This window comes from Amblyraja radiata, chromosome 19 (assembly GCF_010909765.2).
Source record: "Amblyraja radiata isolate CabotCenter1 chromosome 19, sAmbRad1.1.pri, whole genome shotgun sequence".
Taxonomy (NCBI): Eukaryota; Metazoa; Chordata; class Chondrichthyes; order Rajiformes; family Rajidae; genus Amblyraja; species Amblyraja radiata.
In genome coordinates this window covers 13,431,705-13,454,257 of record NC_045974.1, presented here as the reverse complement: position 1 = coordinate 13,454,257, position 22,553 = coordinate 13,431,705, and the positions used below count along the sequence as shown (strand labels likewise).

The 22,553-nt window shown below is 46.9% G+C and overlaps 1 protein-coding gene across 4 annotated transcripts in view; it reads left to right on the top strand.

Moving 5' to 3' along the window:
- Positions 1-22,553, top strand: part of dennd5b (DENN domain containing 5B) — a 173,048-nt gene that overhangs the window by 64,089 nt on the left and 86,406 nt on the right. For 2 of the 4 annotated variants that reach the window (XM_033037716.1, XM_033037714.1), the window contains exons 2-3: positions 15,029-15,100; positions 17,607-17,716. In XM_033037716.1, coding sequence (XP_032893607.1) covers positions 15,029-15,100; positions 17,607-17,716 — 182 coding nt within the window. The remainder of the gene's footprint in view (positions 1-15,028; positions 15,101-17,606; positions 17,717-22,553) is intronic. The other 2 variants (XM_033037717.1, XM_033037715.1) reach the window with 1 other exon arrangement.

The window sequence follows — 22,553 nt, the reverse complement described above, 5'->3', positions numbered from 1 at the left end:
TTTCAAGCTTCAATCTTAAAAGTTTAAAACATAGTGGGAAAATTGAACAAGTCATACATTTTCTGGTTTGCAAGGAATGTAGGCAGAATATATTTATTGGAGTGGAAGAAATGTATGAATGCCTAGATTTCAATGTAGATAGTAAGCAGGAAGAGTGCAGAGGTGTGCATGATTATATCTTCACAGGCAAACTGGTGGAAAGTTCATAGAGGTATTGCAGACAACAACAAAACACATGTACTTCACCCATCCTTTATCTCCAGCGATACTGCCTGACCCACCAAGTTATTCCAGCATCTCTGGAGAAGAAGGATGGGTGAGGCTTCTGGTCGATTCCCTTCTTCAGACCGATTGCAGAGTGTTGGTCATTTTGATTAACGAGGCTAATCTTTCAAAAGCAACACCGTTCTGGCAGAAGATAACAAAACACCCAGGCAGAAGGTGGACCCGAGGCTCCTGGTGGTTCAGTTGCTTTTGTAACGTGGCACTAGGCAGGGATTTCTACAGAGCTGGCTGCTTCGTGTTATTGCAGGCATATGTTATGCTTTGTTTATCTGTGTGCTGGCAGGTGCTTGCTGCCCTGTGGTTTGCAGTCTAGGGTAGAGTTAGCAGAGAGATGTAACAACCCAGTACTTTGTCGAAGTGCCACAAAGATTTGCTTTGGCTCTCTTAACTATTGAACGTGTGTCTGTAAACAAATTGGATGATTGGTTCCGAAAACCAGAGATCCCAGTTTGCTCATGCCGAAGATGAACAGCAGCGTAACCAGCGTGGAAATAGACTTAAGATAGACACAAAATGCTGGAGTAACTCAGCGGGACAGGCAGTTTGGTTGAGATCCATCTTCAGACCTATTCAGGAATATGCAAGTCTATTCAGAAATAGACGTCGTACTGTAGATTACAACAAGTAATCCTCCGTCAGTTTCGCCACCTCCAACGTGACCCCACCACTCGCCACATCTTCCCATCTCCCCCCATATCTGCCTTCCGCAGAGGCCGCTCCCTCCATAACTCCCTTGTCAATTCTTCCCTTCCCTCTCGTACCACCACCTCCCCGGGCACTTTCCCGTGCAACCGCAAGAGATGCAACACTTGTCCCTTTACCTCCCCCCTCGACTCCGTTCAAGGACCCAAGCAGTCGTTCCAGGTGCGGCAGAGGTTTACCTGCACCTCCTCCAACCTCATCTATTGCATCCGTTGCTCTAGATGTCAGCAGATCTATATCGGTGAGACCAAGCGGAGGTTGGGCGATCGTTTCGGCGAACACCTTCGCTCGGTCCGCAATAACCAAGCTGACCTCCCGGTGGCTCAGCACTTCAACTCCCCCTCCCACTCCGTCTCTGACCTCTCTGTCCTGGGTCTCCTCCATGGCCACAGCGAGCAACACCGGAAATTGGAGGAACAGCACCTCATATTCCGCTTGGGGAGTCTGCATCCTGGGGGCATGAACATCGAATTCTCCCAATTTTGTTAGTCCTTGCTGTCTCCTCCCCTTCCTCAGTCCCCCTGCTGCCTCCTCCCATCCCCCAGCCTTCGGGCTCCTCCTCCTTTTTCCTTTCTTGTCCCCGCCCCCCCCCCCCCCCCCCCATCCCCGAAGGGTTTCGGCCCGAAACGTTGCCTATTTCCTTCGCTCCATAGATGCTGCTGCACCCGCTGAGTTTCTCCAGCTTTTTTGTGTACTGTAGATTACTTGTCCATTGTAAATTCCTTGAGTGTGTAGATTAGTGGTTGTATATGGCAGTGTAGATGGGAATGTGGGTAGGATAAAATAGCCCGGGAATACCGGCCACCAAAGCCGGCCTTGGGAGCCGGCTCTGGGAACAGATCTGCGGCTCTGGCTGGGATTCAGAACCCCAGTCGCAGGCAGTAAATTTGACGACCCACCAATCAGCCACAGAAGTTCACCCGGCCTAGGCCTCACATTTCTGGGGGATGTCCGGGGGTGGGTTTCAAATGCTCTCTTGTAATTTTGTCCGGATTAAAGCAGGTGCCGGGCCACCAGTTGCTGGAAAATGGGTGGTGGATATGTGGTTGATTTTTCCATCCTGGGGAAAAAGGTTCTGATTGCCTACTCTGTCTATGCCTCTCATAATTTAATATACTTCCATCGGGTCTCCCCGCAACCCCCCGCCATTCGAGAGAAAACAATCCTCATCTGTCCAACTTCTCCCTGTCCAACCTCCATCTTCGTCTTGCTGTCATTGAGGGAAAGGTTATTATCCTGACACCATGTTGCTCAGTTTTCTCTCTCCTGCCTGTATCCTGTCTAGTCATCGTTCATGATCAGGGCCTCTACAGTGGTGTAATCATGCATTACAATTGCTCCACTCGTTTAAATCTCTACTCTGACAGCAATATTTCTTTATTCCCTTTATCATGTATCCGTACACTGCGGAGGGCTCGATTGTAATCGTGAATGGTCTTTCCGCAGACTGGTTAGCAGTAAACAGCATATTTTCATTGTACCTCGGTCCGCGTGACAGTAAACGAAAAAAACGCAAACTCAAAAAAAGGGCTGGTATAATGCTATAAATACAATGGTTTTTATTACAATCGCCACAATCGCCCCCATCAGCACCACATTAAAAACATATTACTTTCCACCGCAATCTTGTAGGAAGCATAAAAATGTGAAGCCTGCAGTTTTTAAAGTGTCTCTCTTCTTGTGTTCCGTTTATCCGATCGGTGCACAGTCGGCCTTGTGTCATGTCATGTGTGAAATGATGCAGAGAGGCTGCTTGTGACACAGGTCTCCAGTGGGTCAAAGTAATTTCTCCTGTAACTTGATGAATGCTGTTGATAGTGATAGAAATGCATTATAGATAATAACGGCTTAACCTCGCGGCTGACATCCAGTCAAGATGAGCCCATTGTCCCCCATGGAGATGTAACCTCCGCATCTGTTACATTCTGATGCAGGTATGGGTGGAATTCAAAGCAGGGATCAGCCTGCCTTCTTTCGATGGCGTGCTTCACAACATCCTCTTCATTTAGTTTGGATATGAAGGGTGGAAACAGGCCCTTCGGCCCACCGAGTCCACACGGAGTCGCCTAGTTCTATGTCAGCACACTTTTGCATCCCCTCCCCCCCCGCACGCCAGGGACAATTTACAGAGGCCAATTATCCTATAGTCCCGTGAGTTTTCATGGCAGTCGTGTCAGTGTGGTTGGTCCACGACAGATCATTGTTCATATTAACACTTGAAGCTCCCACTCATTCTCTGCAAACCCGCATGTCTTTGCGATGTGGGAGGAAATCAGAGCATCCGGGGATCTGGAGTCATCAGGCAACTGAATCATCCTACCACAACCAGAGAGCAGTGCTCGACTACTATCTTCCTCATTGGTGGCCCTCAAACTATCCTTGATCAAACTTTGCTGGCTTTACCTTGGACTGTTATTCCCTTATGATACATTTGCGATAGAACTTTGCTTATCCCAAGAGGGAAATTGATCTGTCAACAGACATCAAACACAAATACATGAAATTAAAGTGACGAGTGGAAAGGGTTGGGGATGTGCAAAGATTGGGGGGGGGAGGAGGGGGAGGAGGAGTCAGTTTACCCCACGACAGAAGGGGGAGGAGTTGTACAGTTTGATAGCCACAGGGAAGTAGTATCTCCTGTGGCTCTCTGTGTTGCATCTTTGTGGAACCAGTCTGTTGCTGAAGGTTAAAGTCAAAGTCAAGTCAGTGAAATGAATTTGCCAGCAGCGATACGATTAAAAAGAACACACAGTACACAATAAAATGTAACACAAACATCCCCCACAGCATTCTTCACTGTGGTGGAAGGCAACAAAGTTCAGCCAGTCCTCCTTTGTTCACCCGTGGTCGGGACCATAAACCCTCCGTAGTCGCCGCTACGGACGACCCGATGTTCAGGCCCTCTCGTCGGGATGATCAAAACTCCGACGTCGGGATGGTCGAGCACACTCCGCGGCTTGGAGGTCCCGAATCGGCACTTTCCTACCAGAGACCGCGGCTTCAGGATGACATAGGCCGCAGGCCGGCGATCGGAGCTCTTCTCCGGCGATCCACGGCAAGGGATCTCAGACTTTGGATGGTAAGTCCATGCCACGCCCGCGGCTAGAAGCTCCGCAGACCACAGCCCCATGATGCCAAAGTCCCCAGGCCAGCATTCGGAGCACTCCTCTCCGGCGACCCCCGACAAGGGTTCGTTTGCCGGCTCCGCGATGGAAAGTCCACGCTACGCCTGCTGCCGATGCTCCGGCCCGACTCCGGAAAAGGCCGCTCCAATCCATGCTGTTAGGCCACGAGGGAGCCGACGTAGAAAAAGTCGCCACTCCGTGGAGGAGGCGACCGAAAACAGTTCCCCCCCCCTTACCCCCCCCCCACCACCCCCCACACAAGACACACCGAGAGACACCCAAACCAACACTAGACACACCAAACAAAGTAGAAATAACGAACACGCTACTGGCAGGGCAGCCGACTCGCAGCGCCCCCACTGGCCAAGTGCCCCTCAGGTTGACCAATGTATCATGGAGGGGGTGATCATGTATCTATAATTAGCTCGATTGTAATCATGTATTGTCTTTCTGCTGACTGGATGGCACACAACAAAAGCTTTTCACAGTACCTACGTGACACTAAACTGAAAACCCACAGGGTGACGGGGAGATCGTGCAAACTCCACGCACACAGCACCGGAGATTGGGTTTAAACCTGGGTCTCTAGCGTTGTGAGGCAGCACTTTACCAGTTGCGCCACCGTGCCGCCCTTATTTTTTAGCAGGTGTTGTTTCCGGGGACAATTGTGGCCTCGCAGCGCCAGGGGCAATTTATCGAAGGCCAATCGACCTACAAGCCCGCACTCTTTGGGACAATAGAGGAAACCGGAGCACCCGAATGAAACTGGCCCTTCGGCCCACCGTGTTTACGCTGACCATGCATCACCCGTTCACACTAATTGTTAGCCCACTTTCGCATCCACTCCCTGCACAGCTGGGGCAATTTACAGAGGGCCGATTATCCTACAAACCCACACGTCTTTTGGGATGTGGGAGGAAACCCACACGGTCACAGGGAAAACGTGCAAACTCCACACAAACAACATCGGAGGTCAGGATCGAACTCTGGGGAGGTAGCAGCTCTGCCAGCTGCACCACTCTGCTGCCCATTTTTCCACTGTGTTCTCTGGCAAAAGCAATGTTTTCGATATCGGAGGCATCCGGAAATGACCCGGCAGCAATAGTGGAGAGGTCGGTGCGGCGGCCGATGGTGGACGGACCATGTGGTGTGAGGACGCCACTGCCGAGGGAAGGAACAAAGGAGGACCCAGCGTGGGGGGATGGGCATGGGGGGGGGGGGGGGAACAAAGGGGGACCTAGCGCGGGGGCACTTTGTAACTTTGTAAGCGCCCTCTATGTGGCGACTATTTGTATACCTTGGGTATGCAAGCAAAGAATTTCACTGTGACGTGTCACATAGGACAAAACAGTAATCAATTAATTCATTCATTCATTCACCCACAAAAAAGCATCTGAGTTTCAAACATACACCGTGTGGAGCAGTTTTTGAGTTTGCTGCCCAGAAAGACCAGAACCAGAAGCAATTAGGGTCATCAGAAGAATACGCTGAAGGATGCCGTCCTTACCCTGACTTTGTGAAGTTGTGAAACACACGTGAGTTTGTTTATTCCCCATCAGCGTCCCCTTGAAAGATCAAGGTTACTGAGGAATGTAAAAATAGCAGGGCCATGGCTACAGTGGCATGCAGAATGGTGATTGTGTGGTTACAAGGATTACAGACCTAAGATTCCCTTTGATTTTTTTTTCTCTCTCCAAGAGGAAATAGGACATATCATAAAAGATGAAACACTTAGGATTTGAATATGAAAGCAGCAACTACGTGTATGAGGTGTGACTAGTTTAATTTAGTAAATTATCCTGGGATATACTGCTCAAGAATCTTAATTATGGATTTTTTTCTCTCTGTCTCTCTCTCTGTCTCTCTCTGTCTCTCTCTTTCTCTGTCTGTCTCTCTCTCTCTCTCTCTCTCTCTCTCTCTATCTCTCTCTCTCTCTCTCTCTCTCTCTCTCTCTCTCTCCCTTTCTCTCTGTCTCTCCCTCTGTCTCTCTCTCTGTCTCTCTCTGTCACTCTCTGTCTCTCTCTGTCACTCTCTCTGTCTCTCTATCTGTCTCTCTCTGTCTCTCTCTCTGTCTCTCTCTCTGTCACTATCTCTGTCTCTCTCTCTGTCTCTCTCTCTCTGTCTCTCTCTGTCTCTCTCTGTCTCTCTCTCTGTCTCTCTCTCTGTCACTCTCTCTCTGTCTCTCTTTCTGTCTCTGTCTCTCTCTGTCTCTCTTTCTCTCTGTCTCTCTCTTTCTCTCTGTCTCTCTCTCTCTCTCTCTCTCTCTCTCTCTCTCTCTCTCTCTCTCTCTCTCTCTCTCTCTCTCTCTCTCTCTCTCTCTCTTTCCATGTTTTTCTATTTGTATGCCTCTCTCTCATCTTTGGGTTTCTCTCTAGTCCCCTTTCTCTCACTATTGTCACAGAGCTCTTTGGCATCACCAGTTTAATGAACGATTCATTAACCAGGGTGCCAAAAATGGTGCAGAGTGTCAAAGAGAACACATTGCCAGTTAGCAATGCATAATAATTGGTGCAGGTTTGAGATGCTTCATCTTGTCTTTGTAGGTCAACTGAAGAAGAATAGCAGATGCAGACCTGACTCTTGTTTTGTAAGCCTTTCCCATTGACCTGCTTCCCCCTGTTCTATTTTGAGGACTGGCTTCTGTCTAATTCAAGCAGGCGCCACAGAAAGGCAATAATCCTGTCTCGGGCTGCAGCTATATAAAGGAACTGACGATGACTGAAGGCAGATCTCTCCTGCCCTCTCTAAATGCCGCCTTGATGTAAGCAGTCGACACACGCTGTCTGCCTGCCAACAGACTTGTGTGAAGGTCAAATCTTTGACAATGTATTGAAGCTTCCAGCGATCATATCCCTGCATGTGCTTTGAAACGTAGGAATGCGTGGTATCGTTTGGGAAGTGACACTGCTGGAGCTCAGCGCAAAGACTGGTCAGATCAACCACACAGCCTGAATGTTTTCTCATTCACAGTTATGAAGTTACCTGAATGATAGGCAAGATAGACACAAAGTGCTGGAGTAACTCAGCGGGTCAGGCATCCTCTCTAGAGAAAAAGGGACCGGTGATACTTCGGGTCTGGACCCTTCTTCACACAGGAATTGGATAGGTATCAATTTGGCAGACTCAGCCTCAGCTTTGTGCTCTGCGGCACAACTGTGGTATGAACTGACAGCCTCTCCCAGTGAAGGCAATGGGGTGGGGCGGGAGACAGGTTTAGACCAGGCTGCATGAGTCAAGAAGCGTTCTCATGTCACTGCCTTAACTTGCTCCATCAGCACCTGCCGTAGTGTCATTGAGTCATACAGCGTGGAAACAGGCCCTTCAGCTGAACTTGCCCATGCCGACCAACATGCCCCATGTTCCACCTGCCCATATCCCTCTTAACGTACGCTATCCATGTACCTGTCCATTCTCTTTCTTAAACATTGCAATAGTACCTGCCACACACCTGCAGCCACGAACAACGTACCCCATTGTTCATAATGTAACAGCACTGCATGGATCTGAAGCCACCAACACGGTATTGCATTGGGAGACGACCATGGTCTAGTACCCAGCAGCACTGTGACCCATCTACACAGTGACTGACCTGAAGCTAGCACTGTATCCCAGTTAACGAGTCCTACATCCACCGATGAAATAGGAAAGTGGCTCAATGTTATACTGTCACCCCTGTAATCACCAGCACTACAACTGTCTTATATCCCAATAACTGACCTGAAACCATTAGCATCATACCCCAGCATTTTACAGTGTGAGGCTTATCTCCACCACCTCTGTACGTGCGAAACAATGACTGACCTGGAGCCCTAAGTACTGTAGACATGTTATACAGTGACAGACTTGTGCCCAGCGGTACTGTTATACAGTGTCTGACCTGTTACCCACCAGTGATGTATCCCAATATTAGTTGGTGACTGACCTGTGATAGAGTGACTGACTTGACCCCAGCGTTGTACATTGAGGGCCTTTCTCAGCCGGTACTGTACATTGATGTGCCACAGTGTAGAAACAAGGAACTGCTGGATGCTGGTTATTACACAAAAGGGCACAATGTGTTGGAGTAAATCAGCTATTCAGGCAGCATCTCTGCAGAACATGGATAGACAATAGGTGCAGGAGTAGGCCATTTTGCCCTTTGAGCCAGCACCGCCATTCAATGTGATCATGGCTGATCATCCACAATCAGTACCCCGTTCCTGCCTTCTCCTCATATCCCTTGACTATCTTTAAGAGCCCTATCTAACTCTCTCCTGAAAGCATCCGGAGAACCGGCATCCACTGAGGCATAGAATTCCACAGACTCACAACTCCCAGTGTGAAAAAGTATTTCCTCATCTCCATTCTAAACTGTAGCCCCTGGATCTGGACTCCCCCAACATCGGGAACATGTTTCCTGGCTCTAGCGTGTCCAAACCATTAATAATCTTATATGTTTCAATAAGACCCCCTTTCATCCTAAATTCCAGAGTATACAAGCCCAGTCGCTCCATTCTATCAACATATGACAGTCGCGCCATCCCAGGAATTAACCTTGTGCACCTATGCTGCACTCCCTCAATAGCAAAAATGTCCTTCCTCAAATTTGGAGACCAAAACTGCACACAATACTCCAGGTGTGGTCTCACTAGGGCCCTGTACAACTGCAGAAGGACCTCTTTGCTCCTATACTCGACTCCTCTTGTTCTGAAGGCCAACATGTCATTCACTTTCTTCACTGCCTGCTGTACCTGCATGCTTACTTTTCAGGTCGTGAATGGTCTGAAGAAGGGTCTTGACCCGAAACGTCACCTATCCATGTTCTCTAGAGATGCTGCCTGACCTGCTGAGTTACTCCAGCACTTTGTGTGCTTTTTTAAAAATACAGTAATAGATCTGTCCCCAACAGATTTGTAACTCAAGACCCTTAACTCCAGCAGTAATGTACTTGCATTGAACAATAAAAGACATGTACCAAAGTGTATAGGAAAGAACTGCAGATACTGGTTCACCCTGCAGACACAGAAATCTGGAGTAACTCAGTGGTTCAGGCAGCATGTCTGGAGGAAAGGAATAGGTGACGTCTCGAGTCGAAGAAGGGTCTTCTCCCCTCTCCCATCAGGCAAGAGATACAGAAGTGTGAGAACACAAACATCCAGATTCAGGGACAGTTTCTTCCCAGCTGGCATCTACCACCTACTAGAGGGCTGACCTGAGCTATCATTTACCTCATTGGAGACCCTCAGACTATCTTTAATCAAACTTTACTGGACTTTATCTTGCACTAAATGTTACTCCCTTTATCCTGTACACTGTGGACAGCTTGATAGTAATCATGTATAGTCTTTCCGCTGTACCTTGATGCACGTGGCAATAAACAAAACTAAACTGAAAAGATAAATGAGGCAGAAAATTCTGGAGGAAGTAGGCCCGGTGATTTAGTTTAGTTTACAGATGCAGCACCCTTCGGCCCATGAGTCTGTGCTGACCAGCGATACCCGGATATATTTCCAAGCCAATTATTTTACAAACCTGTACGTCTTTGGAGTGTGGGAGGAACCCCGGTCTCTGGCGCTGTAAGGCAGCAATACCGCTGTGCCACACTGACACCGTGCCATGACAGAAGAATCGGAGGAATGCTTGTTGATATTATTAATGAAAGTTGGGAGTTAGGAATGGAGGGCAAGGCAAGTAATTGAAAGTAGCTGACAACAATACCAAATCATTGTGGTACTGGTATAGTGGATGCTGATATCACCGTACTAAATCGGTGCTGTGCTGGTCCGGAATAGACTGAGATCACCAGGCCAAATCTGTACTGCTTGTCACACAGAATGGTCATAAATAACGTTTATGGTTAACAGTGCACAAAGGTTACGACAACTTAGAGAGTGGCTGTGCTTCCAGAAGCAGGAAGACATTTCAGAAAGCCTAGGCTTGAAAATTAGGTGCAGTGGGGACAGAGAAACTACCAAAAAGGGTTGAGAACCTTACAGGAAGCAGGACAGGAGGAGGTGAAGTCATGGTAGCTTTTATAGTGTCACCACAGCCAAATGTCAATTTGTTCCCATGTGGCTCTCATTACTAGATACTCCCTGGATCGATCCTTCATTTCCTTAAACATTACTAACTCATCCGTGAACAATTTGGGATGTTTTACCATGTTGAAGTTGCTGTGTAGGAAGGAACTGCAGATGCTGGTTTACACCGAAGATAGACACAAAATGCTGGAGTAACGCAGCGGGATAGGCAGCATCTCTGGAGAGAAGGAGTGGGTGGCGTTTCAGGTCGAGACCTTTCTTCAGACTGGGGTCTGACTGGGGAAGAAAGGGTCTCGACCCCAAACGTCACCCATTCCTCGTCTCCAATTATGCTGCCTGTCCCGCTGAGTTACTCCAGCTTTTTGTGTCTATCTTCGGAATATACGTCATGGTTATTCAATTTACCAGCAGGGAGTCAAGATATGCTAATGTGGAAGATGCATAATTACTGACTGGTGCAAAGTGACCTCTTTCATTTTGTAAACATTTGAGTTTCACTGCTCATTAAATATTCTGCAACATCATTAAATCCATCAATGTCAAACATTGAATTTTCATCTCTGGCAAGCTGTATTTTCTCCTGTCCACTTTGATGTCTGTGTTCTGGAGCCCTCGCTGTAACACCGCTTAATATTAGATTGCCAAACGTTGCTATTTGCCGCTTAAACTGCTTTGAAGTTTGGAAGAAAAAAATCTTTTTTCCCAATACGCTGCCTTTAAGGCTTACCGTATTATGGGATTATAGCACCCAATCATTTCAGAAGTAATTAAATTATAGTGGGTTTTGCTTTAGGCTTATCTACTTTACCAATGGCAGCATTTGGTGTGTTTAGTTTTTGAATGTTTTCCCTCTCTTTCTACGCCCTGATATTGCTGCTCCGTTAATCCAGCTCAGAGATTTGAGACGTAGCTCGATTTGAAAGAAGAGTGGTACTGGACTGGATGTTAAGCCGTCTGCTGGATAGTGCTTGACCTTGGGTTTTGGAAGGTTGAGGGTAATTTAAAGCGACAAAGGGGACCTGGAGGCCACGTACAAAGAAACTATTTTCTTTGGTGAAGGATTGCTTAAATGCAGGATAAAAGCCAGGCCCTTCGCCCAGTCCTGCAGCATGGTCTAAAGCTGTCTGCCGCGTTTGAAAGGCTTTTCCAAGTTAATTCCATTCTTCGGTGTGTCTTCCTGAAAATTTAACAAGCAATCCTTTCCGCAAAGGGTAAGGGAGCCTCGAACTTGGTGTGCCCTCCATTCCCTTGTTGCAACGGGTCCTGCAGTGCACCTGCACCACCTCCCCCATCCCACCATCCCTCCCTGACCCCAGAACGCGACGGACCTGTTTCCCTGTCAGCCCTTTTTGTCCAGGTGACAAAATGGCAAGTTGATGTCGGGAACTTGTACTAGGTTCTTCTATTTATTCCACTCGCTCAACTTGCCATCGACTACTGAGTAAAGGGCCTGTCCCACTTTCACGACCTCTGCCGAGTTTGCCCTTGGCTCTTAATCGCAGCCTGGTCGTCACGAGGTCGTAGGGGGTCGTAAGAGGCCGTAGGTAGGTCGTAGGAAGGTTGTGATGCTAGTCGTAGGTACTCGTGGCTTCAAGTAGGTCGGGGCGTTTTACTAGCCTGGTGAAAAATCTTCACGAGTAAAAAAGGTCGTGAAAGTGGGACAGGCCCTTAAGTTTAAAAGTATGTTCAAGCTCTTTTGAAACGCACCTGACCGCGAAATAAGAAAATGTCCAAAGGTTGGAAAATGTGGAGGAATGTCGTGCATACTGTAGGTCCAGTACTGTGTGATGTGTAGCAAGGAACTGCCGTTGCCGGTTTACACCGAAGATAGGCACCAAATCCTCGAGTGACTCGGCGGGACAGGTAGCATCTCTGGAGAGATGGAATGCGTGTCGTTTTGGGTCGAGACCGTTCTTCAGTTTGTTTGTGGCAGCTTTAAAGAGCGAAGCAGACGCCGCCTGCAAAACCAGACACACCCCCAGAACACATTCATCACCAATCTGTTAACGTTGCTCGTTTGTGGGTTCAAGGAGACTTTTGCAATGAAGCTGTTGTTTTTTTTGTTCGACGGTGCTGCCAGACATGTCTGAGAGGTTTTAAATACGAGAGGTTTTGGAAATTTTAATTTCCAAAAGAAGGCTTATGACCATCGAGCAGTGAAATTAGTAAATAGTTCCGAGTAACTTTAAATAGCGAATTCACCATGCCAAGCTGATGCCTAAAGTAGAGGAGAGGGTGTAGGGGGGCAGGAAGGCGCAGAGAGGTAGAAATAACAAAATCATTAGGGTTAAGAAACATTTAGACAGGTAGATAGGGTAGATTGGGATATGGGCCAAAAGCAGAAAGGTGGTTCTAGTTTAGACTGGACAAGTTGGTTGGCATGGGCAAGTAGGGCCGAATGGCCTGTTTCCATGCCATATGACTATAACTTAATTAATTTCCTGATTATATATAATTTGCTAATGGAAAGAGATAGGATGTGTGAGTGATGTAGGGCGGAACACTGGGACTACGGGAGCTGTCTGCGCGAAGTTTGTACGTTCTCCCTGTGACTGCGTGGGTTTTCTCTGGGTGTTCGGGTTTCCAATCATACTCCAAAGACATACAGGTTTGTAGGTTAATTGTAAGTTGTCCCTATTGTGTGGGATAATATTAGAGTTGGCCTGTCAATGCAGACTCAGTGGGCCGAAGGGTCTGTTTCCTCGCTCTAAAGTAATTTAAGTAAAGATATAGTTTTCTGAGTGATTCCAGTGCTCTATTAATGGCCTCAGAGTTCAACAAGCTAATTGACATGACAAGTGACCACACTGGAAATATTCAGAAGGCCAGCCAGCATCTGTGGGGAAAGAAATGGCAAGAAACATTTTGGCACATGACATTTCTCATTGTAAGCGGGTGCATCTGGTTTTTCCAACTGATCTCCCAGGGCCTGTCTATTGATCTCGGATGGGATCCAGATTTGTTTTAATGGATCAAATGCATCTGCTTATGATGACAATTTAGATGTCAGATCAGCGTCTGAAATAGCAACTCTTTCTCTTTCCACAGATGCTGCCTGAACTCCAGGGTATTTTTAACAATTTCTTTTTGTCTTTCAGATATTCTTTTGCTTTTGGGGGAAAACAAACTTTGACATAATGTTTAGACAATCGATCCTGGGATTGCATGTTGCTGCAGGCAGGCAATAATTTTGTCGTGCTTGCACAAACAATATGTAATGGTTCTATTATGATAATCTCCATTGTCTGTTGTGAAATGGTTACGCTGTAATGGGAAATATTCCCTGCGATGTAATTTTGCAAGTTACGATGTGCAAATGATGTTGCACAATAAACTGAAAGTGTTGTTGAGATCAGTTTGTTGAAAATATCTCTGTGACCAATGTCAGTACAGAAGGTGATTTACATGTGCTGTTGTTTTGAGCATACTTCCAATGTAATCGGTTTGGTTAATAGTTCAGTGCAAAATATTGCATGTACAATTGGACATCTGGTGCCTCCTAGACCTTAAGGTGCAGGTGAACTTTTAGCCAGCACAGTAAGGCAAAGGGATATCAGGTGGGAGAGCATCAAAACTACAAACTGCAGTGATCTTGAAAGATGTGCATCTTGAAAGCCTATCATTATAAGAGGGTAGGAGGAGCTGAGTCATTTCATATAGAATGTGGAAACAATGAAGTGCAGATGCTGGTTCATACCAAAGATAGACACAAGGTGCTGGAGTAAGATTGCCAACTTTCTCACTCCAAAATAAGCGACAAAAGGTCAAAATACAGGACAAATTCCTGACGGCAATTCGTTGACCGACTCGGCCGTGGCTGGGTGAATGATGTGTTGGCCCGGGTGCTGGACTGCACACACAAAGCCCAGCCGGCGGGCCAGCTGAGGAGTTTTTGCCCGAGCACCGGACTTTGCGCGCGACGTCGCGCTCAAAGTCCAGCACCCCATCCAACTCATGAACCGTTGATTGGCCATAAGAAGGTGGTGGTGTCGGCGGTAAGCGAAGGTCCGAAGGTCAGACAGCTGGCCGGGCTGCCGACCGACGGGGCCACGGGCGAGACGCTGCTGCTGCACTCCATGGGCTGCACCACTTCGGGACGGGTGAGATCGGGGCCGGACGCGGCGCTCCGTCCCGACAGTCCCCTCGACCCGAGTAGTAGTAGTCAAATACGGGACAAGGGTGATCCCGTATGGGACAAACCAATTTAGCCCAATATATGGGATGTCCTGGTTAATACAGGACAGTTGGCTGGAGTAACTCAGCGGGTCAGGCAGCATCTCTGGAGAAAAATGATGGGTAACGTTTTGGGTCAAGACCCTTCTTCAGACAAAGCAGCAGTGACAGTCTGAAGTATGGCCCCAACTTGAAAAAGTCACCCATTCCTTTTTCTCCAGAGATGCTGCCAGACCCGCTGAGTGACCTCAGCACCATGTGTCTCTATATATGAGTCATTTTGTAGTTTGTTTCTGGAAATAAATGTGCTATGTAACGGGAGGCATTGCAACCAAACTTAATTTAAATGCATTCACCCATTGAGTTGAGGCTGCTTGCAGTAGACTGGCAGAATTGTGCCCTAGGCAACTCCAATGTGTTTTTGTCATCAACGTTAAGGGATCCGAAGCCTTGAGGAAGGATGTGGATAAAAAATTAACAACCTTTTTTCCCCTTCACCCACCCACAGGGTGGCATGGGGAAAGACATGAAGAGTTGCTGCCTTACAGCGCCAGAGACCCGGGTTTGATCCTGACTACGGGTGCTGTCTGTACGGTGTTTGTACGTTCTCAGCTGGCACCTTTGTTTACAGGGACATGTTCGTTGGCACTTGTCACAAACTGTTTTTTTTTGTTTTGAGTTCACCCTGACACCCAGTCTTGTCTCTTTATTTGTGTTGTATAGCGCTATGCCAGTGGGTAGAAGCAACACGGTATGGCAGGAGCCAAGAAACTCCATGTCCAAACAAAGCCTCAGGTAAAGAGTGGAAAACGGCTCAATCTCTCCACTTTCTGCTTCCTTTCCAAATGCGGCTCAATCTACTTCTGCAAAACTTTGGAGATTCTGCTGTCGCCCTCTTCGCATGTCACGCCTGGTTGAACGGGGGATTGTGGGAATTATCGGGATGCAAGTTGATTAGTCGACCTGTCTCGTGACATCTGTAGCCTCTCCTCCCCCTTCCACACTAGAGTAGAGCTTGCCTGCATTTTATCCATGCACAGTTCTTGTCACTGTGGGGTGGACATTAATGTCTTGTTTGGTGGTGGTGGTGGTGGCGGTGGTGGTGGTGGTGGTGGTGTTCGTGATGGTGATGGGACTCTTCTTTCTGCTCTCCTTATCTGCATTATTCTCCGTGGTTTTAAATGTGTATCACCCGATGCTGAAGCAGTGATTGGATCCGATGGACTCGCTTCAAGACCAGCTAATAACAGATGCTTCACACCCAACGGTCGAGAAGGATGTCAACTCCCTACGCATCTTAACTCAAACAAATTAGACTGGACCTGTCAACAGTTAATTGCAACCCCAAATATTTGCGAGAGTTTTGAACCGAGTGAGAATCATGATTGAACTTGTGACAAAATTCTTACCCAAAGTGCAGGAAACGCACGGCAGGTCTGGCAGCATCTGTGGAGAGAAAACTGCAGTTAATGTCTAAGGACAAAGACCTATCATCGGATGCTTTCATTCCAACAAAGGGGCTTTAGCCCAAAACATTAACCCTGTTTCTCTTTCCACAGATGCTGCCAGACATGCAGTGTGTTGCCAACATTTTTGTTATTTGAATTCGGGTTTCCAACATCTGCCGGCTTTTAATTTCCATTGAAAAATTCTTTCAAGCGTTCTCTAGTCTTTTCATTTGTTATGATCACTGTTCGATTCAATTTGTTTCCAATGACTAATGTTAATAACAAGTTGGTTCCACCCACTCCATCATGCTGGTGATCCCAATGTAGGGTTCTCAACCATCCATCTATTGTGTCATACTTTCTCTTCGCATTGACGGAGGCCATTTGGCCCATCAAGTCGATGCTCGTTCTCCGAACAATGATGTCAATCCATTCCACCACGTATTTTCTCCACTACTCACTTAGTCTCACATTAACGCCTTTCCCTGATTCTCACACCAACTATCTATTACATTGCGGGCAATCTACAGTGTTTACCTGTCAACCCACACACCTTCTTCAGTCTGAAGAAGAGTTCCGACCCGAAAAGTCACCTACCTGTGTTCTCCAGGAAAGCTTAGTTACTCCAGCACTTTGTGTAAAGCAGCATCTGCAGTTCCGTGTTTCCACCCATCTTTTGGATGTTGGAGGAAACGGCAGCATCCAGGAGAAAGCCCACACCCTCACATGGAGAAGAGTTACACTCCACACGTACAGCCACGTCCAGGATTGAACCTGTGTGGCTGGAGCTGTCAGTCAGCAGTTCCACTGTGCACCACTGTGCTTCCAAAATGCGTTGTTCAGTCATTGACTTAACTGCTGTGTAAACATCTCGCCAAACAAACCAGTTGGATGTGTGTTCAGTACAGGGCAATGTCCAGGATTCCAGTCGGCCATTATTTACCCTTTCCCTCTTCCTCCTGGCCCTACATACCGTGAGGCCAGTAGCAGCAATACAACAGCGGGCAAAGCCGATGCCTGTCGATGAAACGTTGCTCGATGACAGCTGACCTGAAACCACCTTATGAATAGTTTCATGCCACAGAAATGGGCCATTGTACCCATTTTACCCCACTGTCATTTGTGCCCTCTTAGGTTTATCAAGCTTTCCTTTAGATGGACACATTTTTTTCACCTCAGGTAATATATGAGGTAGCGAGTTCAATATTCTGATCAAGAAAACATGCTCTTCAGAAGTAGTTGCCTGATTTTTTTAATTTACCTGTGGCCCAAGTTGCAGTCTCATCTGATCACAACTACCAAACCCATTAATTAGGTTAAGGACCCACCCCATCAGTCCAGAGAAAATAACTCGCTGTGCAACCTTTCGCGATGGTAATCACCCACCAGCCCTGATGTCTACCTGATAAAACTTGGTGGTCCTTTTTCACAAGACGGAGGCCCGACCAGAACCTCAGTCCCATGTGCCAGGAAATGAGCTCACTTCCTGCGCTAAGAGCTCACTTCCTGTGCCGTGAGCTCACTGTCTAATGGTGAAGGGACCCAACTTGAAGTGAGGGGTTGGTGTGCAATGTTCTAACCTGTGCCACAGCTACGTGGTTGGTGCATTGGCCGTGGCCTGCAAGCAGGCTAGGAGTTGGCCTATCAACTGGATCATGCCTTCTTGTTTGAAGTCAAAGTGGAAGAACTTCAAAATATAATGTTCTTAAAATACCTTTGCAAGCTTTTTTGGCTGCGGGAGGTGAGTTGGTGAATCTTTGCTGTTGTTTACTGTATTTTAGTGGGAACTGTCCACAATCTGGGCAACTTCCTGGTGAGTACTGAATAATTTGCCATCTCTTTTCACCTCATAGGAGAAAACTTTGATCAGAGTCCATTGAGAAGAACCTTCAAGTCTAAAGTGTTAGCCCATTATCCTCAAAATGTGGAATACAACCCTTTCGATCAAGATGCTGTCAATATGGTGAGTGTTGGACTTTAAATATTTCTTTATTCATTGCTCCTGTGCAGTGAATCCCAGGCTACGTAACCTTGTAGGTTTGACCAAAGTTCCACTAGTATGATTTCTTTCTTTCTTATTCCCATTTCATCCGTGCAGTCACCTGGGCGTGTAGTGGGATAACGAGGGTGAACTGGTCAGCGTGGGCTTCAGGGCCTGTTTCCATGCTGTATCTCTAAACTAATCTAAACTACTCGAGTCTCCTTTGCTTTCCTCTCTGCGCCCAAAAGCATTATTTCGGTCAGGGTGCCAGCTGATCTGGAGTGGAATCAGGAAGTACACGCTGTTCTAGGGCAAAGTTCCTGATAAATTGGTGTTTTTTATGCGGAAAACACTAGTTCTTGGCAATGCTAAGGAGAAAGCAATAGAAAAGTACTGTCATTCCATCTGCTCTTACTATATGACCACAATCAGTCATCCAGGAACGTCTTTTCCTTCTATAACTTGTATCTAAATACGGCAAGGCGGTGTAGCAGTAGAGTTGCTGCCTTACAGCGCCAGAGACCCGGGTTCGATCCTGACTGCGAGTGCTGTCTGTACGGATTTGTACGTCCTCCTCATGACTTGCGTCGGTTTTCTCCAGTTTCCTCCCATATTCTAAAGACACACAGGTTTCTAGCTTAAGTTGTTTCAGTAAAACTGTAATTTGTCCTTAGTGCGTGTAGGAAAATGCCAGTGTTTGGGGATCGCTGGTCGGCACGGACTCGGTGGGCCAAAGGGCCTCTTTCCGCGCTGTATCTCTAAACTAAACTAAACTAAACTGCTTGCCTGGCATTGGACAGAGTGTTGGAGGAACTCAGCGGATCAGATAACATCTGTGGAGGAAATGGACAGGTGATGTTTTGGGTTAGTGCCTTCTTTTGGTTGATTGTGGTAGGGGTGAGTCAGCTGGAAACGACAGGTTGGTGGGGGGGTGGATGACAGAGTCTGGCAAGAGATAGGTGGATACAGGTGGGAGAGGTTTAATTGGCAGATGGGCGCAGAGATGGTTAGAGATGAAAAGGAGACAAAAGGGTGTCAGATAAGGAAGAAGAGGAGTGATATGTAAAGCCAGGTGGAGGGATATAGGTGGAAGGGGATAGATGACCATAAGACATTCAACCCATCGTGCCTGCTCTACCATTCGATCCTAGCTGATCTATTTTCCCCTCTCAACACCATTCTCCTGCCTTCTCCCCGTACCCTTTGATGCTCTTACTGATCAAGAGGGGAGGGGAAAGAGTGGGAGGGTAATAAATGGGATCACAAATGTTGCTTGGCATGCTGGTTTTACCCAGTTCCCAGATATGCTTTGACTTTGTCTGTTGCTGGTAAGAATAAATGTCAGAATTTATCCCTGGGGAAATTGGTGATGTCACCGACTTGCCCATTCCCTGCAGGCTTCAGGGAGTTATTGTTGACTTCTCCTTGAACTTGTCAGCCTACTTGGTGATGGTTCTCCCTGGAGGTTGTTCCCGTGGCGATGAAGCCTGCAGCATTAATGCATTTGCTCTAATTAAAGCTGGTTTGCATCAGTAATAAAATGTACTGCTCGGAACACAGTGTACAGATTGTTGATGTTGTGATGACAGAGCGAGATAGAAAGAAAGAGCAATCACACAACGTGAATGAAAAATTCACGAGGCAATGAATTTGAATGTTCAGCCACAGTGGATTTAGTTATGCAGTGCAGAAACAGGCCCTTCGGCCCACCGAGTCTGCGCCGACCAGCGATCCCCGCACACTAACACTATCCTACACACACTAGGGACAATTTACAATTACCCAACCCAATTAATCTACAAACATGTACGTCTTTGGAGTGTGGGAGGAAACACAAGATCCTGGAGAAAACCCATGCAAGGTCATGGGGAGAACGTACAAACTCCTTACAGACAGCACCTGTAGTCAGGATCGAACTCGGGTCTCTGGAGCTGTAAGGCAGCAATTCTAATGCCGCCTTAATTCTTCTCCTTTACCCATGTACCATCCCTTAGTATTGAAAAAGGAGACAAAAGGGTGTCAGATAAAGGAGAAGAGGGTGAAATGTAAAGCCCGAAAGGGGGATGTAGGTGGAAGGGGCAGGGAAACATAAGACCAAAAGACATAGGAGCAGGATTACTAGAATAGGACGGTCAAAGAAAGAACGTTCACATTTCCACCAATCTTTCCACCACCACGCACACGAAGCGCAAGACGCAATTGTATGCAGATGCCGAGAAGTGTGTTCAGCTCTGGCTGAACAATTTCTGATCTTATGATGTGGACACGATAAGAAGAAGTAGAATAGGAACAGAAGACATGGAGTCATACAGCAAGGAAACAGACCCTTTGGCCCAACTCATCCATGCTGACCAGGATACTCATCTACGCTAGGCCCATTTGCCCACATTTGACATATCCCTTCAAACCTTTCCTATCCATGTATCTGTCCAGATGATTTTTTGATCAGCCATTTTGATAAACCAGGAAATCCTCGATACTCTAGTGAAAAGGGTGCACATAAGATTTACGAGGATGTTGCCAGGTCTCAAGGCACTGAGCTAAAGGGAGAGGTTGAGTAGGTTAGGACTCTATTGCTTGGATCACAGGAGGATGAGGGGCGATCTTATAGAGGTGTACAAAATCATGAGAGGAATTGATCGGGTAAATGCACAGAGTCTCTCGCCCAGAGTAGGGAAATCAAGACCCAGAGGACATAGGTTTAAGGTGAGAGGGGACAGGTTTAATAAGAACCTGAGGGGTAACTTTTTCACACAAAGTGGGTGAGTGTATTGAACGAGCTGCTGGAGGAGGTAGTTGAGGCATGAACCATTGCGACATTTAATAAACATTTAGACAGGTACATGGTTAGAATAGGTTTAGAGGGATGTGGGCCAAACGCAGACAGGTGGGACTTGTGTAGATGGGGCCTTTTGGTCGGTGTGGGTAAGGGCCGAAGGGCCTGTTTCCACGCTGAATAACTCTATGACACTACGACTTTCAGCATCGTCTATGGAAAGACCATCAACCCAAATCTTGTTTCCCTTTCCACAGATGCTGCCTGACCTGTTAAATATCTCCAGTATTTTCCACTTTCATTTCACACTTCCAGTTATTTTTTGATTCTCCTTCCCATTTGATGAGACGGGTAGTTTTTTGTCCTGGAAATGATAGTGTTCCCATCACATTGCCCTTCCAGTCCCCTACAGTGGTGAGGAGAGCAGTGTTATTTGAATAGCTTTGATAAGGCTGCAAGGTGGCACAGCTGGTAGAGTTGCTGCCTCACATCGCCAAAGGCCCGGGTTCGATCCAAAACCTCGCGTACTGTCTGTGTGGAGTTTGCACATTCTCCCTGTGACCATGTGGGTTTCCTCCAGGTGCTCCGGTTTCCTCCCACATCCCAAGGCGTGCACGCTTCTACGTTAATAGGCCTCTGTAAAATTTGCCCGAATGAACAGGGAGTGGATGCGAAAATGGGATAACATTGAACTAGTATGATCAATGGTCAGCATGGACCAGGAAGGCCGAAGGGCCTGTTTACATGCTGTATCTCCAAACTAAACTAAACAATTTATTTCAAATTACAAGTGTAGTTTGTACATTGTAACCATCAGATGCTGGTTTTGTGGAACCTCTTTAAAAAAAAAAACCATTCAGTCTGTTAACACACATTACACACCAGTCATCTTTGGTGAATAGCAATATCCCATCGTTCAAGTTCAAGTGAGTTTATTGTCATGTGTCCCTGATAGGACAATGAAATTCTTGCTTTGCTTCAGCACACAGAACATAGTAGGCATTTACTACAAAACAGATCAGTGTGTTCATATACCATTATATAAATATATACACACATGAATAAATAAACTGATAAAGTGCAAATAACAGATAATGGGTTATTAATGATCAGAGTTTTGTCCGAGCCAAGTTTAATCGCCTGATGGCTGTGGGGAAGTAGCTATTCCTGAACCTGGTCATTGCAGTCTTCAGGTTCCTGTACCTTCTACCTGAAGGTAGCAGGATGATGAGTGTGTGGCCAGGATGGTGTGGGTCTTTGATGATACTGCCAGCCTTTTTTAGGCAGCCACTGCGATAAATCCCCTCGATGGAAGGAAGGTCAGAGCCGATGATGGACTGGGCAGTGTTTACTACTTTTTGTAGTCTTTTCCTCTCCAGGGCGCTCAAGTTGCCGAACAAAGCCAATTCAATTCATACACAAGTCAATTCGAGATATCGCTGTATAGTCCACTGCTGGGTTGTTGCTGTGTGTTGCAGGAACCTGTCTTAGTTTAATTTAGAGATGCAGCACGGAAACGGGCCCTTCGGCCCACCGAGTCCGCACCGACCAATGATCCCCGCACATTAACATTATCCCACAAACACTAGGGACAATTTAGATTTATACCAAGGCAATTAACCTACAAACCTGCATGTCTTTGGAGTGTGGGAGGAAACCAAAGATCTCGGAGAAAACCCATGCAGGTCACGGGGAGAACGTACAAACTCTGTGCAAGCACCCGTAGTCGGGATTGAACCTTCTGCCGCCGTAAGGCAGCAACTTCAGAGGCAACTTTACCGCTGCGCCACAGTGCCGCCCTGTCATATAACAGTTGTGAAATACTCAAATGGAACAGACATGCTCTGTGTTCTTTGTAGACCCTGAGGGAACGTGGTGCTTTGAAACTAATAATCAGCTGCAGCATTACCTCATCACCCCTGCGCTAAAATTCTAAACTGGTAATTACTTTTCTCAGATTCCTAAAATGGTAATTACTTTTTTCAAACTCATCAGAATAATGAGGCGAGCAGACAGTGGAATCATCATTAGGAACTCAAACTT